Source organism: Ctenocephalides felis, unplaced genomic scaffold (assembly GCF_003426905.1).
Source record: "Ctenocephalides felis isolate EL2017-DRISC unplaced genomic scaffold, ASM342690v1 CF-g0.4_SCAFFOLD_00163, whole genome shotgun sequence".
NCBI classification, from domain to species: domain Eukaryota; kingdom Metazoa; phylum Arthropoda; class Insecta; order Siphonaptera; family Pulicidae; genus Ctenocephalides; species Ctenocephalides felis.
The window spans coordinates 1-20,249 of NW_020536317.1; the positions used below are offsets into that span (position 1 = coordinate 1).

General features: G+C 28.7%; 1 protein-coding gene across 1 annotated transcript; it reads right to left on the minus strand.

Moving 5' to 3' along the window:
- Positions 1-197: 197 nt before the first annotated feature.
- Positions 198-16,552, minus strand: LOC113379845 (E3 ubiquitin-protein ligase UBR4-like; the record flags this gene model as incomplete). The annotated part of the gene is given in 31 exon segments (XM_026619562.1): positions 198-386; positions 1,104-1,372; positions 1,375-1,491; positions 1,778-1,927; positions 2,147-2,363; positions 2,467-2,745; positions 3,593-3,695; positions 3,758-3,861; positions 4,046-4,186; positions 4,329-4,498; positions 4,565-4,823; positions 5,002-5,221; positions 5,460-5,566; positions 5,645-5,772; positions 5,841-6,015; positions 7,418-7,615; positions 7,792-7,936; positions 8,011-8,212; positions 8,485-8,583; positions 9,400-9,583; positions 9,774-9,962; positions 11,642-11,712; positions 11,817-11,944; positions 12,794-12,938; positions 13,365-13,593; positions 13,721-13,802; positions 14,232-14,602; positions 14,920-15,063; positions 15,398-15,612; positions 16,100-16,186; positions 16,373-16,552. Coding segments are annotated over 29 exon segments (4,962 nt in total), but the record flags the coding sequence as incomplete, so codon positions are not given.
- Positions 16,553-20,249: the final 3,697 nt, after the last annotated feature.

A 20,249-nucleotide genomic window follows, 5' to 3' on the forward strand; every position in this document is an offset into this window, starting at 1 on the left:
TAACATTATTATTATAATATTGTAATTATCACATTAATGATATATCATAAAATATCTAATAGTAAAGTAATATTATGATAAAATGTACAATTAAAACGCCATTCATTACTGTTATTTAAAAAACAATTAAATAGGAACTATATATTTTAACTGAAGGGTTATTGTATAAACATAATAACTATATTAATATTTATTACCTTTTTATAAACTTCTTTCACTGGAAGATCCAAACTCATGATTTTGTTGTTGACCAGTAATTCCATACCATTGTCATCTTCTAATAATGCTACTAATTCACAATCTTGACAAATTTTATTTTTAACATCTCTCATTAATGGTCCAAGACCAGGTTCATTACTGGAATATGGATTACCCAACATGCGACCCTAAAAAATATTGTAATTACATATGTATATCAAATGTCATATCAGCACAATTGGTATTGTTAAGCTGCAAAAATTTTGCTTTGGATCTAATACTAATAAGAAGTGATTAATTTGAAATCTGAGACAAATATTAAGTAGTTTGTGAAGCTAACAAACAAGACAAAGAATCAGATATAGGTGTTTCCCATAATAATGTCAAACGAATCTAAGATGTATTCTAAATGTTATATTCTAGTATAGGTTTGTTAGAATGATCTAATTCTAGAGAAAATTAACAGTATCAGTCTATTATGAGCCTGGAATAGCGTATAGTAAATATATACTGTACTTAAGATATATTAAAGTTTTATTTAGAGCAGGGTTGAGTCATTATTGTTAACAGACATTTTGCAGAATTTGGTTTTATACAATCACAAAATTTACAATTAACAAGAAGTATCAAATTGAATCTATGCTATCTTTATGTTTTATTAATTTGATAACACACAGTTAACTCATTTCATGCTTGTCTAACAGTCATAAAAAACAAGGAATCTTAAATGACCATATATGCACAATGAATTGTTTTTAAACCACCTCACTCCAGACATCCACTTAAGGTAAATATTAAATTGAATCATTTATATATTTAATAATTGAACCAATAAATCAATTCATTTTACAATTTGATTGGGTTCATCAAAAAAAATTCAAATATATTATATATAATCAATTTACCTGTAAAAAGTCTTCTTGTTGAGGATCCTTCTCAAGAGATAAGAAAAATTCCCCAATATCATTTTCTTCTGGATAAATAATTGAGCAAAGTCTTTCAAATATAAATACAGGAGTTCGAACATCCATCAATGGATATTTATTTACTGTTTCCATGCACACAGACATAAAGGATTTTGTTTCAGCTTCGGTTCCAGTGGTCATTTCTTCTAACATCTCTAATAATTGTTCTTGGGTATCATCAATCAACCTGGTTCTTTGTACTACTAAACTTTTAATGAAAGATATCCACCTAAAACTGCTCCGACAAGCCTACCTTTATAAGCTTGTCGTATAGAAGTATCCTCAAGAAAAGATGATAATAACTCGGTGATTTGTTTCAAAGCGTAACCTAATATATATAAAAAAAGCATTACTTGAAATTCACTAAATCATTTGCAAGATATACTAAAACATTGTCTAGAAATTGCAACTGGTTGTTAATAAATATATAGCAAATGGTAATGGTAGCTAAATTATAAACACCATAAAAAAGAAAGGAAGTCTTCCTGAAAGTAGCAAGTTTTGAATACAACAAAATTTTCACCTATATATGACTAACAACCACAATCATGGTTAACTAATACCAATGATTGTTCAAAAATAAAAATATTTGATTATAGTTATTAATAACTTGCCTTGTGCAATATCTGCAGTTAAAGTTGTTTCCTCAAGATGGTGTATATCTTGTATTTCTTTTGTTAATAAATCAGCCAAATGCATTAATACACCTTTTAAAGCAAGAAATTGTTTCCACGGTGCCTCATCCATTAATGACTTGTATAATGCTGTAAGCAGAAAAAAGGAACCTGACAACCAATTTCGCAAAATAAGAATTCATTAAAAGATTAAATTAACAACTCAATTTCTTCATAAGTTCAAAAAAAAAAAAAAATGTGATTTTAATCCGAGAAAACCAAGATTTGTTTTCAAACAACACTATAAATTCATGTATGTATGTATATATCAATATTCATATATTATAATTACATAAAGAATAAACAAACCTAAAAATTCATCACTGCTTTTACCGGATCTTCCAATTTCCTGAAGATAGCCTGTTAGAAGACATAACATTTCTCTATGTCTCTCATGTGTTTGACTTAACGATTGAACAATTGTACAGGCAACCTGCCTTGCCAAACGAGAGCGTGGACTAAACAACACTTGCTTCAACCAAGTTCCATCTAAATTAAGTGCTCTTAATCCATGCATTCTTTGAATCTACATATACATTAAAAAAAATATTAAATCATTTGAAATATGAACATAGACAATTATTTTCACTAACAACTATCTTTGCTGAATGGATGGATGTAACACTAACCTTATGTCTCCATCTATAAGCATATTTTTCCAAAAGGTATCTCTCTTTTGTTTGCTTTTTTAAAGCATTTTTATCAACTGGAACATCATCTTGATCTTTGGTATCGGTTACAGATGTTTCATTAAGATTTTGTTTATCACTTGCAGTTTCCACTTGTGATCTTTTAGGCATTTTCTGCTTCCAGCTTAAGAATGATTCATTGTTGTCACTATTTAACCACTTGTCTAAGTTGATTGTGATTCCCTCAGGTGGGCAGATGCTGGACAAGCTGCTTTTATTCTGCAATAAAAGTCATAATATATATATATATATATATATATATATATATATATATATTAGGTTGTCAAATATCTCCTTCCGCTTTTTTGCTCTTGGTTTATAATACAAAAGGCGGAAGGGAGATATTTGACAACCTATTATATATACATATATATATATATATATATATATATATATATATATACATATATATGAGTGAGTTCTTGAGGGCGATACATCAAACAAAGAAAAGCCAAAGATTTATAAAATAATCTTTATTTCCAAACGTTTCGACATTCAATTTAATGTCATCATCAGTGGATATTACGTTGGTTAGTTACATATAGAGAAGTGTACACAGCACTAGAGATTTGGCACTAACATTTATACAACTAACTTGTCAGCACTATGCATTTTTTTATATAATTTTTTTGTATGATGTAAACAGAAAAATGATAGTTTTATTGAACAAAAATGTAAGTAGAATTATGTAATTTCTGCCACGACTTCTGTACTTTGCTAGTACCGAGGCATGTATAAAAAGAAATAAAGATTATTTTATAATCTTTGGCTTTTCTTTGTTTGATGTATCGCCCTCAAGAACTCACTCATATATTTCAACATCAAAATTAACTACTAAATCATACATATATATATATATATATATATATATATATATATATATATATATATATATATATATAAAATAAAATTTTATATTCATATTTTCCCTCACTGACACAATGATTACTAGAACAAAAATAAATGTTTTCTGAATGACATTTAATTTTCAAGCAAAATATCCCAAAAATAAAATTTAATTAATTGGCAGAAAGTTGTGATATGACATTAATTTTACATTTCTAACCTTATTCAGTTGACTAGTAGGTTGAGCTGGTGACACCACAGACTGTAATATTCTTAGACAAGGCAAAACGATTGCTTCCATTACTGCTGGGCTACGAGTTTCACTACAATAATATTAACAATGGTTATAGTAATTTACTAAGTTATAATAAAAAATTAAACTTACTTGCATCCCAAAATAAATAATTTCATCACAGTTCTCAATTTCATTTCCCAGCAGTTGTCTTCTTGAGCTACCAATTCAGCTAATAATGCCATTTCATGACGAACCTTCAGTGAGAAAAATACAATTCAATAATTATGTTATAACGTAACTTTTAAAATGCAATAAAATTCATTACCCTGTAAAATAATTATTTACAGGTGTATAAAAAAGAAGAAGAAAAAAAGATCACAAAATATCAGTTCAAACAGAATTAAGTAACCAAGTATGAATAGTGAAAAGAATTATTACCCCCGGATAAAAATCACAAAAAGTAACTTGAGCTTTCAATGCTAAAGTTATTCTATCGACTAGAAGAGTGCAAAGTAATTCAGTATCTTGAGTACAGTCTTTTGTTAAAAGGCACAATAATTGACGAACTTCTTCTTGAATCTGAAATGATTGTCAAATAAAACAATTATTCAAGATGATGAAAATTATATAAATTTAATAAATCTTAAAAATGATATAATGAATAATTTATTAGAATTATAGAACTAAAAAATATTACAAAAGATAGCAATTGAACACTCACCTGGTGTGTACCACCACGTAAATTATGATTTACTAATTCTTGCAGAACCCCTTGTTTATGTATTAAATACCACCTACAAGGTGCAAATGTTGCCATCACACGTAATAAAGTTAAACAATGTTCTGTAGCTGCCAAAGCACATCCATAGCATCTATTTTTAGTAGTTGCACCTGAAAAGATTAACAATGAAGTATGTAAGATATAATGTTTCAGTACTTAAACAAAAATTATCTTACTTTTACACATGTCTGAGTTCATTACTACTACAAAGTCCATCTGCTTTTTATCATATGCTATTAGCTCTTTTCTGCTAGCTTCCACTTTTTGTAATATTTTACTCAAATCTTCAAAAAAGTTTTTACTTTCAACACAGTATTTTTGGGCTATAAGTTGCACAACTTTATTGACTTGAGATGTTGAATTTACGACAAAACCACCCATTGTATCATCAACATTAAAATCAGAACGATGCTCAGATACTTTCTTTACTAAAAGCTGTAAAAAATATTGTTAATGTTTATAATATAGTAAACTGTGATATAGATATTTTAAAATTTTAATATATTAATACATAAGTGCATTAAGCGCATTTACTGAAAAGCAACTTTGAATTTTTCAACAATAATATATTCAATCGTTAAATCAGAACTAAAATAAAGCTTAATGGTTTCACCTCTAATACTGGTTTATTATTGATGAGTTGTTGATACACTCTGTCAGCTTTCTCTAGCAAGTTATTGATGTTTTGAACAGTTTTTCGGCGATCATCATCATTTTCAATTGTGTCTACAGCACAACAAGGTCGAGCAAATAGAGAATAGTCAAATTTGGCATATTTGCAAAAACCGCAAGCATGGCATAAAAATGGATCCTTCTCATCATAATTTATAGCACTAAAAAGATATTTTTCATAAATTTAATATTACTAAAATATATATATATATATATATATATAGCACTGAAAAGATTTTTTTCATAAACTTAATTAAAAAGAATAATGCAGAACAAAAAGAGCAGCTAATAAAGCCCTAGCATATTCTGTTCAGCACCCAAAAAATTATTTGACTCATATAACTATAAAGAATTATGAAGAATATTTCTAATAATAAGATGATATTGAAAATAACAAACCGGCATTTGTGGCATTGGAAAACATTTTCCCCACAATTTCCACATACACCTGGATGAGCAGGAACAGCTGCACTACATCTAGGGCATTGCAAAGATTCACTTGTACCCTATAAAATATTATTTGATTAAAATCAATTGTCTATGAAAAAAAGTTCAAAACCTAAGTTAAAAAAAAAACATCACACCTGAACAGTCTCATAAAAATCTGCATACTCGATCATCAAATTGCAAGCAGTTATGGGAAGGGGAAAATCTATTTTTACATCAGTTTGACCAGATGATAATGTTACCTTTTTAGCTTTATGCCAAAGGGCTGTAAAACAAATGAAATAATAAATAAATATTCAAAATGTTTAAATTATTATAGTAGAGTTTATTTGCCTGGTTTATTTTTTAATTCCACAACAGCTTGGACAGTTCGGTCATTATAATAAATGTTTATAACTCTAACCATTTTGTTTCTTTTCAAATCTGCTATTCTCAATGTTATTTTACTTATTGTATGACTGTTAACCAATTTTACTATAGTTGTTGTTGTGGTAAACTTGGAATCAACCTACAATCAAAATAAAATAAATGATTTTAAATTTTAATGAGCATTTAGTATCTATAAATATTTAATGATTTTAAGGTTTTATAACTAAGGCTAAGGTTTTATTAACTTCCCGAAGGAGATCTCCGACTTCGAAGTTTATGTTTTCGTCAAAAAATCCGATTCGCTAATTTTATGTTTTCTCAACGTTTCAATTTCATTTCGATTCAGAATGGCTTGAAACGTCGAGAAAATTAACAAATAGGATTTTTTGATAAAAACAAACTTCTCCTTGGGGAAGTTAAATATTACGGGCATGGCCCGCGTACGATAATCGATAATCGGGCCAGAAGCAAATATTACGCATCACGGGCATGGCCCGGTACGGTAATCGCAAGTATTACAAAATATTTATTTATACGAAACTATAAACAAAAAAATATTTTTATTTTTATAATAAACTGTACACTGTGTGGGAAATTAGTCACGAATTAAATTCGTAAGTTAATGCAGCGGTTTCTAACATGTGGGGCGCGCCTCCTCAAGGGGGGGGGGCACACATCTGCTTCCAGAATACTATCATCGAAAATAACTAGGCTTGCAACGAATAGTATATTCGGCAAAATGCCGAATACCAAATATTCGGCATGCTCCAAAAGACGACTACTGAATATTCGGCAACTATTCGGCAGGTTTTTAGCTAGGGGTAGCTAAATTTTACAGTTTTATCACGTAACTAAAAATACACGTGATGTTTGGTGGGGGAGGGGGGGTAGTTTTGAATATCACCAAATATCACCAAGGGGGAGGGGGGGTCGAAAATTCCTTAAAAACTCGCTCACGTGATTAATGGACGCCCCCCTAGGCGCTACAGCTATGTCAAAAGTCGTTAAAGATTAAATTATTATATATACTATAACAAAATCGTTTCTTCATTATGTAAACTAAACACTTCCAAAAACAGATCCAACGCGAGCTCTTTATCACATAAAAGATAAAACACCAACGATGCTGTCGCTGAGCGTCAGCGGCGCCTTCGATTTTAACTATTCGATATTTGGCCCAATAGTAAGTTACTATTCGGTATTCAGTCGAATATTAAAAAAGATGCCGAATATCCCGAATACCGAATAGTAACCGAATATTCGATGCAAGCCTAAAAATAACCCAACATTTTTGGAACATAAAAAATAAACAAAAAATAAGTTTTTATGCATATTTTTACATAATATTGCATATTAATTTGTAGTCTGATAATATCAGTTAAAAATTTACGAAATTAAATTAAATTAAATTGAAAAAATTAAGAGTAGCGCAACAGTTTTTTTTATAAGAGCAGGGGGCGCGGTGCAAAAAAGGTGGAAAACCACTTGTTAAGTCAGCTTTTCATGTTTTTAATTGCTACATTCTATAATAAATCACTTACTTTTATAGAGCTCAATTTAATAGTGCTGAAAGGAATTTCAGGATTGTTGCATACAAGACATGGTTCAGATTCTAAGTAATATCCTTCTAATTCAACATATTGAGATAAACCGCTATATAATTGAGCATTACTATGTTGAGATAGCAATTGATTTTGCGCTTGGAGAACTAGCACTGCTTGTTCCATGTATGTACTCATCTACACAAAAAATAATATTGACCATTAATAAAAAAAATAATAAGTATTTTTTGTATAACATAAAAGGCATAACAGCCATATATAAATGTAAATATACATTATAAAAAAATAATGTATTTTATATGTTCATCAGTAATCATCAATTAACAATAGAACACATAGAAACACATAATTACCTTACTCTCTATATCTTTGGTCTTTAATGAAAAATAGCCTAAGAGATCTACAAATTGTGCAGTTCTTCTGCCATAAGCTGGAAGAAACTGTAACAAATTCCAAAGTAATTCAAGTAAAGCCTCTTTCTGAGATGGACTAGAATTACTGTAAAGTGAAAATATGGCTATTATTTTTAATAATTTCAATTATTGAATATTACAATAATAAATATGACTTACATATACATAGATAATAAAAGTGCATGTGCCTGCCACCTAACATTTGTTGAGTTTGTCTCTAACAAAAATGTTTTTATAAATTTACGCAATACTTCTGTACTGACTTGTGCATTAATCTGATTCACAAGAACAGCACATTGAGAATCTTCGAATTTAGAATCAGTACTGTCAGATTCTTCAGATTTATCGCGCTCTTTGCGATCTAGAATAAAATGAAATATAAAATTCAGTAATGTATTAAAATTCAATTGCAAATTTAACCACAAAGTTTCATTGAAGACTAAATTGTAAAAAAGCACAAATTTCCATAAATTGCAATCAAATACATAACAATATACAAATCTAAAATGTAAAATAGTTAAATATAACCTAAATAAACAAACTTTTTTTTCAATTTACCTTTGGCTGATGATCTGGCAGAAGGTGTTGTACAAGATTGTGCAGAAATAGGCGTTGTTATAGAGGAGCTTAAACTAGAAATTGTTGGTACTGTTTTGTTCGTATCAGATGTTGACAATTTATTATTGTTGCAGATAGCAGACTGAAGAAGTTGCAAGATAATTGAGGATACACCTGCACAACAATATATTATTAATTTACTACTTTATCACTCAATTCTTATATTTCAATATAATGTTTTTTATTTTATTGAGCATCAATAATTATCGGATTCTCTACTTCTCTATATTTAATTTAAATAATTTTTAAGCGGGTATTCTGGTCTATAGAAATTAATTTTATGCAATATTTGGAAGATAAATAATAAATTCATAAGTTATTAATTAATGATTTGAGAATATTCAAAATAAAATAATTAAAAATAACCAAAGTTTGAATTCTAGAAGGTAAGTAAGTGGGGTGTCTCAAAAAATTTGCACATGACCATTTCCATGAATTTAGCTCTCCTAATAATCTAGAGATAAATATATGTTCAAATATTATTACTCTAATCTAAAATAATATCGCAATCACATGCATAACCAATAAGTGAAGAAAAATGTAGGTTTACAAAATCGCAAATATATGAAAGAACAGTATTTTTTACAACTTTTTATTATCTCATTAATTAGTAAAAATCGGGATTTGGGTATGCTCGTACAAAGTCTATGAAGAAAACATTTCAAGCAATTCGGTCAAGTAGAAGGTAAAAATTACGTAGGTATTGTATCAAAAAAGACAGTTTCGAAACAACATGTTTAAAGTTTTGCAGAGAAAGGAAACAGAAAAAAGTTTCATGGTCAAACAGCTATATCTCCAAAAATACCTTTAATTTTGAAAAATCGTTTTGTATGCATATTCTTGAAAAAACTTGAGAAACAAGTTCCGTCAAATTCAATTAAAGTACAAGAAATATAATAATTTTATTAATTTTAAAGAAATGTTTATGACCTTCATCTAGCAGACAGCTAGCTTGCATAAGAAATGGTACTACACCATCATTAGCTATGCAATATTTCTGCCAATTTCCAGTTCTTACAGAAGCAACTTCCAAACATGCTTTCAAATGCTCCACCAAATCAACAAGGTAGTCATATGGCAAGGAGGTAGGATCATCACAAAAAGACCTAATTGCCTGAAAACCATAGAATATTGAAATATTTAATACATATGTTTTTATAATATTAAGTTTTTTTTTTCAAGAATTAGCAATAATTAAATATTTGATAACACTTATTCAATAATATTAAATTCACTAGTAATTACATTTGATTTTGGCTATGGAATTCAATATTGTAAGTTATAACTTACAACATATATAATACCTTAAAATGTGTATGTAAAGAGTGAACATCTCGCAGTTGCCTATATTTTCCTTTATGTCCACATAAGAAGAGTAACATTTTTCGAACTTGTCTTTTAGCGAATGATGTATTCGGGTTCATCATGTATTCACAAAGTGTATCCAACCAATGCTTTCCCAGAGATTGTCCACCTTCCGTGTGTTTTTGTATCTATATTAGTAGTAAGTTAATTTTCAATATTGGATAAGACTAGATTATAAACATATATCAATATTTTTTAAATTGTGAAATTATATATATATATATATATATATATACAGGGCCGGTCCTGCCTTGCATACAATGCATGCAAAAAATGCGGGCGCACGCCTTAGGGGGAGTGTCGGAAATTAAATTTATAATATATTATTTATATTTTTTATTATGTATATAAAATTCAGAATATAGTAGGGATACGAAGACATAAAAAGCATACTTATTTTGCAAAGTGATATCAGTAGAAACAATTAACCGTCTAATAACTATGCAAATTAGTAAATAATAGCTCTGTTTATTGCTTAATCTACTTATTCATTTTTTTCTTTGTTTGAAGTTACTGTGGAATCAAAAAAGAAAACATCTATTGTTGAATTCCATAAACACAAACCTGCGAAAGATTAATTGTTGGGCATTATTGATGAAAAATTGCGAGCTGATTTAGTTGAAACAAAACTTGTTAAAAAATATAAACAAATTATAATCGGGAAAATGAACAACGGGGACTCAGTGATTAGAAAATGGCATTTTTATTCCGAGAAATTGAATTGTAGCCATAGATAAAAGAAGATAGTAGCTTTTATTTTGTATGTAGGAAATGTTTCGCATGTGATGAGCTTTGAATGTTGAAGACATGCGTGGTTAAGGTTATGGAAATGAAACAAATATGAAAAATGAAAGCAAAATTTACTTTGGAACGAAAATCTTAAATTTCTTTTTATACCTAGTGTTGTCCATACTCTAATTTTAATAATTATTAACTATGCAGAAATAATGCATATCAAACATAGTTAGTTTTTTTTTCAAAATAGTTCAAGTGTAATTTCTTTGCATTTTTTACTGATTTTTGGACAATACTTCTGAAATACGTTAAAAAAATTTAACTTTAAGACAACAATTTGATTATCTGAATATGACGAGAATGCAAGGATCAATACAGCTCGGCTCTTAGGATATCAATAAGGAGAAGTGTACGACGCAATTTTGGATATTGTAAATAATGAAAAATTAAATTAAATTAAAATTTAAAAAATCCAGCACAAAATACGAGTGTTATGATTGAAAATAGAAAGCTAGTTTTTTTTTAGCTCTCTTGGCATGATTTGCTCAACAGAATAAATCACACAATAAATAAGTAAAATGTTTCCAAACCCAAATATTAATATTGCCACATATGTTAATAAATAATTGAAAATTTAAAAACATTTGATTATAATCAAGCCGCAAATCGCCTTCTAAATAAATTTAAAATCAATGTATTTTATATGATTCTATGTTATATCTAATTTTTTGTGTATTGAATTCAGAGTAATTAAAAACTATTTTAAAAAAAATATGTGAATATTTACATAATTTTAATGATAAACTGTTAAAACGGTTAAAATTAATAGGGGGGAGGGGCTAGAAACATGTTGCATGCGGGCGCAACATGTCCAGGATCGGCCCTGTATATATATATATATATATATATATATATATATATATGATGAAGACTTTGAAAATTATGTATAATGCAACACTTTCAATCAACTGCTAATAGAATGTAAGCTTCAATACTAATCATTTAAAACTGATTGATTTAAGCTGATACATTTAGATATTTTTGTACAGCTTTATAATAAATTTGAAGATACCTGATATGGTAACCTCACAGCCATTTCGGTCAGCAACTGTGGATATTCTTCAAATACATCTGTACAATGACCTGGAATGTAAAATGGACCTTCTATTAACGTATAGTCAAGTAATATATTGGAAACCCAAATATTTTGTTGGAAGAGAATGAAGGTTTAATCTACTTACTATTACCTTTCACATATTGTCTTAAGAAAAATGGTTGCATATCAGGTAATGTGTTAGGTAGATGTTCTTTAAGTAGTGTACAACTTACTCCTCCAGAAGACGCTTCTTCTAAAACAGTTGGTGCACTCCAATACCTAGAAGAAGTAACATTATGAACTTCACAAGTTTTAATTAATAACTTCCCATATGGAATCTGAGTGAAACTTCTGAAAACCTAAAAAGACGTTTTCTATATCTTTGCATTTCTTAATTATTTTTGCACATCTTACAACAATAATTAATGGGTAAAATATGCATGTGCACATGTGTAGTAATCAACAACCATCTTTATTATTCAAATAAAATTATTTGGATAGTACAAATAGATCTAAAGGCTACGGAGTATTCCCATACAGAAACCCCCAACATTTTATTTCAATGAGTTATGTCATTTTGTAGTCTTTTCGCAAAAAAAAATTGAATTCAACTTTCAATTCCCTAGTGCATCTTTTGGCAGAGATATCATTGCAAATAATTCATTCAAATCATTCAAATTTAATAATACTTTACACTATATTCAAAACAACATTATTTTATGTAATTAATATTTACATTCGAAGACTATACATACTTGAATATAAACCACATTCATTTCTCCCACACAGAGATCAGCAATTCCAGATATCATTAGTCACATTTACAACTTGCAGTTTTTTATAATGCTTTTGTTGCAAAACACTTATATTAATACCATTCACAAGTATATTGGTTGAAAAATATAAAATTATTTGAAAATGCATCTGGAATTTTCTTACAAAACTCTTAAGAAGTATATCGGAATGTAGGAAGATCGATGAATATATCAAAAATAATTTTATGTAAATTTATCTCTCTTGGAAATCTAGTAATAACCTGTACAGTGAAATGCACTCTTTTAAAATAGTTCAAACATTTTGTCTCATAATACGCATACAATCTAGAATATAATATTACAATAAACTTACTCTAATAACTTCGTCAACAAATTGTGGCAATACTCGACAACACCACTTTTATGAAGTAAATTAGCTGCCATCCTAGATACAAATACTAATCCCTCGTGTGCTTGAGATTTACTGGATTGTTGTTTCGAACGAGACATCAAAACACCTGCATAAAGCATATGTTTTTAATAAAAAAAGAAACTTATAATAGTAGAAAAAACTTTCTACAGATTCATTAATTCAATTTATGATTTGCTTTTACAATCTATTGTAAATATAAAAGAATTTTTGTGGTATTATGGTACCATTAATTGGTACTTATTACAGATAATAAAACATCTCAATTTGTCAATTATAAAATATTTCTCCCAATTAATTATTATTATTGTAATTATTTTTGTCAAAGTTTTGTACGATTTTTACATCCAATATTTATGTAAATCAAACAATTATATTTCTTTTAAATAAAAAAAAAAACAGATTATAAAAAAAACAAAGAAAGATTTATTTTTTTGTTATATGCTGATAACTAAAGTAAATTTTGTAGTATGAAATAGCAATTATTTAATAGCTGTTAGTTATATATACTCACTTAATAAACGAACTATTACTAAATTCACTTCACGTGAATGTGTTCTAACATAAACATCATCAAGATCAACGATCCTTTTTTGTGTAGATTCATTTACTTCCGATGATCCATCTTCCGAAAACCTTGGTGCAAATCCTAGTTCCTGTACTAAAGCTGATAGAAGTTTATGCAATACTTGGCGATCATTTTCAGAAGAGCCATTTAAATCAGTCGTTAGCATCAATATTACCTGAATATAAAAAAGAACAAACACTTGTGAACTTACACATATATTATTTTATAAAATAAGTTAATTCTGTAGCATAAAAATACATATATTATTTGCAAGTGGTTGTTAATATCAACCTTAAAATTACCTGCATAAATGGAATAGATTGAACTCCAGAAACTGATTTTAATTGACCCATATTATCAACCATATTACTTAAGACTTGAACTCTAGAAGTGAAATACTTGATTAGTATTAACATGTTGATAATAAACTAATATAAAATTAGAATCATTTACATATAACATTTTAATTAAAAGTTAGATAGTAAAAATGGTTAATTTTTATCACAATAATTATTTACACATATTTTTTATAAAATTGATAGTTTATAAACCATTATGGCTTTTAAAATCATGTTTAATTTATTTTTTCAAGGTCAAAACCAGGATAGCAACTGTAATTATGCTAATATGGAACAGTGTGAGAGAGGGTGAACCTATACTTTTCAAAAACTCAAGACAATCCAGAATAAAAAAATCAAAATTCCAGATAAATATTGCTTTTAGGAAAACCAGAAACAAAAGGTAAAATTCTGAAACTATCTCCAAGCCAAACTAGGATAAATGGTCACCTTAGTGAACAGTAATATGCCATACCTAAGTTGATGCATTTTCAAATTAGTTTCCTTATCTAATGCTTCATTTTCCAAGTCCAATTGGTGCTTGGCAGACAAAGGCATTTCGATCGCAAGTTGTTCTCCACTAGCTTCCCCCAACTCTGCATCAGAGGATTCAGGTTCAATGGAAGTCAATGATGATTGTTGCTGTACCGGTGGTATATTGCTTGCACTAGATGTAGCTGGTGTTGAATCGGCTTGCCTGGGCGGTGAAGTACTGCTGATTCCTGATAATGCATTAGTTACAACTGGTGGACCAATTAAGGTATCTCCATAAGAGCTACTCCGTCCAGAAACACCGCCAGTACTTTCGGCACCCGACCCTCCTGATTCTGATCCATTACTTCCACCCTAGTGTAAATTTTAGATTATTACACAGATTTTAGATTATTAGATTATTATATATCAGTATTAGCTTACTCAAGGAAAACCAATTAAAAATTATTGACAATTCCAAACCTTCATTCATTGAAATAAATTGCAAAAATATTTATAGCCTAAAGAGTAAACTTAGTATATCATATTTTAGCAATTGAATTATTAGGTATAATAAACAATATGATAATGAAAATTAACATATAGATGATGCAAAATGTATTGCAATAATTTTTTTATGCTGTGTGCCTTGGAACCTCTAAATGAATTATGTGATATATGTATTTTTTTACCTGATCTGCAATTGATGTTCTTAAAGTAGAGCCATCTGTTGCTGCAGTGGAACCTTCATCGTCCGAGCCTCCTGCAGAAGCAGTTGTATCACTGTAATGACCACCATGACCAGCAGCCGCAATATTTGCAGCAGATAGCACTTGCTAAAAAAAAAACTTTTAATCACTACTACACTATTATTGCAGTACTATAGTGCATAAAGTAGTTCATATAATTATTATTTTGAATTAGGTCATAAAGCATGTATCAAGTCTTACATTGCATCCAAAAACTTTTTTTTTACATTTGTGATTGATCAAGCCAAAGCAGTTATTAGTCAGTTAGATGTTAGCACAGCTATCGAAGTTGTACTTCTAATTACAGTATCAAATAGTGATTCTTACATTTAAATTTGAGTAAAGTAAACGTACTTTAAGTAAATAAAATATTTTTTTTTTGTAATAGAATAAGAGAAATGGTTTATTTTTAAATACATACTTGTATATTATGTAGATTAGCGCCCAGGTTCTGAAGATTGGCCAGTCCTTGTTGTAAAGCATGTAGTCCACCTTCATGATCTTGCAAACTTAAAGCAATTGCTAACTCAACCATGGCTTCATCATCTGCATCTGGTGGTAAATCCATCAGTGGCGGGAAACCACCTGGGGCAGCCAAAAACGCTTCTAAAGATGCTAAACTTGGGTGACTTGGAGCTATAAATGAAAAACATTGATCAATCAAAAGACAAATCTTTTAGATTTTAATGTATAAATAATTTTTAAATTATTGCGCTCTATATTTCCTATATTTTGTGACTTTCTTGAACTGTAAGTGCACTCTTAAATTCAAATTGGCCATATGACTCCAAATGTGATGTAAGATTTTTTATGAGAGGCAAAACATAATGTATCATTTTCCAATAGTACCAAAAAGTGGATTATGCCATCAGGTCAGTCCTTACACAAATACATAATAGCTGTATCTTTTAAACTATGTATAAATATTCCTCAATATTCCTCATAAACATTACGGCTTATGTAAATGTTGTGACATTATTTTCTTTCATTCTTAAACAGCAAATTGCAGATATGGTAAATAAATTGTGAAACAATATAACTGTAATACTCAATTTGAATTGTGAGACGATTTTTATTATGTCCTACGGGCAATTTTTATTAAATGTTAAATAATAATAATCACCTGTATCAATATCCTGTATGTCCGGCTCCAATTGTCTTTGTTGTTGAGGAACTGAAGAAGCAACAGGATTCACACGAGAGGGTCTAACTGTAATTTAAAAACAGTATATTAATACTCAAAGTTACTCGAAAACTGTTTAATTCGAAAGCTTATCAGAATAAATTGTTATTTAATAAAGTTTAATAGCTAAATCATTCACTAAACTAAACTATATGTGACTACTAATGAATCTTGAAATTTATTAATATAGTAAAGACTATTAAAAAAAGCAACCTGAACTTTGACTTGCTGGCTGTTCAACTACACCGGAAGTTTTAACTTTGCTTCTATTTGATCCTCTACTGCTACTAGCTTTGTTACCACTACTGCTTGCACAAGAAGTGACTGTCAAAGCAACTTCACTGCTGGAAGCAGATGCACCTTGCTGTTCAGAACACAATATACGAGGTCTTGGCCTGAGCATCTGAATAATTGCATGTTGCTTGTAAAACTAATCTGGGTATCCTTACTTGATAACATGGACATGTACAAACGACAGCCAAGAGCAACCTAGAAATATTAGACATTTTAATTTTTAATTTTAATATTAACTATTTTATTACCAATATTAAATATTAATACTACTAATATTATTCTATTTTTTGACAATTAACAATCTGAAATAAGTACATTTAATATTAATATTACTAATATTATTCTATTTTTTTGTTTTATTTTACAAATATTACCAACATAATTATAATCAAAATTTAAAAATATTATTTTTTTATTAATATATAAATTGAGACAAAACAACCCCCGGATTGAACAATCTGAAATATGTTCATCCAAGGCTTCAAAGGAGGCTAGAGCAGCTCGATTGGAAGTGAGAAACACAGAAAATAGTTTTTTTTTTAAATGAAAGATCCAATGTATGAAGCAGGAATGGCAGATTAAATAAAAGTTAGTATAACATAATTTTATGACTTTGGCAGTGAAAAACTTCACGCAAAACTTTAAATGTGTTTTTCTCATTGTCAAGACAAACTTTTTCAGTACTCTTCCCACGATTTCTCGAGTTCTACTATACCGATTCACTTGAAATTTTCAGAGTCTTGTTTACAGGCCTAGCTGTAGCCTGAACTAGCATCAACCCCAAATTCCAACTTTTACTATTTTTAAAAAATTCGAGAATCTCAAAAAACACTAAAAAAATTACTTTTATTTTCAAACACATTCACCATTTTGTAAAAAAAATATTTTTTTTACTCGTCGCTAGTTCGGGCGATTGCGACATCGTTGTAGATTAATATTTTTATATATTTCAGATAGCTAGGAGGGTTGAAATCATGGGAACATGCTTTTTGTCTTTTGTTCTTTTTGAAGCTGTTTACCCACTTGCAGTACACTGTTTTGACAGAAGTTTTATTTCCGGTGTATAATAATGTACCCAAATTTCATCTAAATTACACATTGCACCTATATACATTTATGCCTAAAGTGCATTGAAAATGTGATTCAAACATGTTTTGGATTTACATGAGCAAACGCGGCACCCATCTTTACATATTAAATCTTTAATAACAGTTCGGTACTCAATTTTCTCTATCTCCACAAAAAACTCTTCAAGTACTTGCCTAAACAGCAGCCTATCGTTTTGAGATTGAAAACTTCTCAACTCACCCTCATATATTATATGCAGTACACACAATACATGATTACTAGTAATGCATGATTACTAGTAGTACATATGGTACTATGAATTAGTATGAAAAATATGCTTTGATATTACTTACCAAAGATGATTCATTTAGCATAAATGCATGAATTATTTCCACCATGCAGAAAACCACAGATTCAGTATGTGGTAATCCAGACTTACTGCACACTAATGAATTTGTTTACAGGAAAACCTCATGTAATGACCATAAAACATCCATAAACTGATCCATAATATGTTTACTTTCACCTACAAAGGACACAAAAAATATATAATTTTAATATATGAACATATTTATATCAAGTCTACCAAAAAAAAATATAACTAGAATATACTAAATATTTGACTATGCAGAGAAAAATGAAAAGCGTTTTTCATTAAATAGAGTGATTTAATTTCCTGTTGGTTTTTTGTGATTTAGGATCAACATTACAGAAAGACCGATACTAAGACGATGACTATAAATATAATATATACCACATATATATATATATTATATATATATATATATATATTCTAATAGCAAATATAGCAAAACACTATAAGCTGGTGTACAAATAGACCAAACTGATATGTGCAGCGGGCAAAAAATTTGGGAATTCAATGCAGTTCCTAGCAAAAGCTTTAGACAATATCTCCATTAAACATAAAATCAATTAAATTTATTTATACATCTTTAATTAAATAAAAAATCAAAATATTTAAATTATTAACCAGTTGATTTGTAAAAATATGCGCAACACAAAATTATCAAGCAAGTTGTAATAAAAAAAATTTATTTAAAATTTCATTACCCACGTAAAATAGTAGTTTTTATTAGATTTTAGTTTTTATTTAAATTTATGCAGTTGTAACTAATGTAAAAAAAATTGTAATACCCAAAAAGATTTTTTACTAGAATTTAGTATGTTTTTTTGGCGTTTACTTTAATAAATTACAAATTTGTCATAGTATATTCAAATAAATATGATCAAAAAACATTTTTAAGTCGTTTTAAGAAATGTAAAAAATGTCTTAAATTCACATATTGCTAATTAACAAAATACTAAATAAAATCAGAGGGTAAAATACACAGCACACTAATAAACACCAGTTCTCGAGACAGGTATTTTTACCCATACCGCTTACAGTGTGTTAGAATAAATACTAGTTATTTATTATTACTAGTAATTACCCAAGGCAGCTGCAAATTTCGTTAAATTAGCAGGTCTGGATACAGCCATATTGCGAATTATCAGAAGCAATCTATAAATATCCTTCGGGATCTAAATCTTTGCAATCTTGATTATTATTACTCATAGAATTCAGCTGTTCAGAAACATGATTAAGAAGAACTTGATCCTGTAATTGAATGGAACATTTTATCAACCTAAAATACTGTCTAGTAAAGCATTTCAAACCACTCAAAAACAATTATAGATTAGTAATGTTAATACAATTGTATTTTATATTTATGCTAGCTTATATGTCAAACTTAATTTATTTAAAATAAGATGCTCAAAAGATTGAAATTAAAACTTGATTAGAAATATTTAAGCATATTACTTGAACAAGAATATCATTTCACTTACTTTATAAGCATGAAAGCTAGATTTAGTTCCATGAAGTGCAGCCATCACAGCTTGAGTATTCATTTGAATTTGCAATATAGTAGGCATAGTTTATTAACTTGGATGTGGTTCCAAATGCTAAACTTCGTAGTGGATCATTAGGTTGAAATTGGCATACCAAAAAGCTACCTTCTATAACTTCCAGTAAACCAGATATCAATCTAAAATGAAAAATTGATTACTATACAATCATCAAATAAGTATGTAAATATGTTAGAATTAATAAATCATAATAAACATATAAAAGATAAATCAAGTAAGTAGTTTTGTATAGAAAGTTATCTTAAGGGCACATGATACTTAATTTTATAATATTCTGTTCAAGTTGATCGGAGCTACAATAATCAGAATATTTCATTTTTGCCATTTTCAGCAAATTTAATATGTAGTAATTAGAATGTTGTAGTGAACGTTTGTTTATAAACTTTAAATTTTATTGTTAGTATAGTTATTTAAAACATACTTATCTATATGGAGTAATTAAAACATTTTTCTGATTTGAATCTGAATCCAATGAATTTTGACTATTTTGATTATTGTTTGATGATGCATACTGTAGAGTTAGCTCCAGCCATCATCAGGTTCTTTCCGGCCATCCAAAAGTATCTTTAGTTTTGCCATAACTGCAAAAAGACATTCTATTACAATCATTACATATTAGTATTAATTTCAGAAGAAAATGTATTCATGCATAAACACTTCATACATATTTATGAATAAATATATACACTTACATGAATATATGTATATACACTAAAAATTACCCGAGTATACACATAAACACATGTACATAATTACTACAGTTCTGGCCAAATTATGAGAAGAAGTATTAAGTAGAACA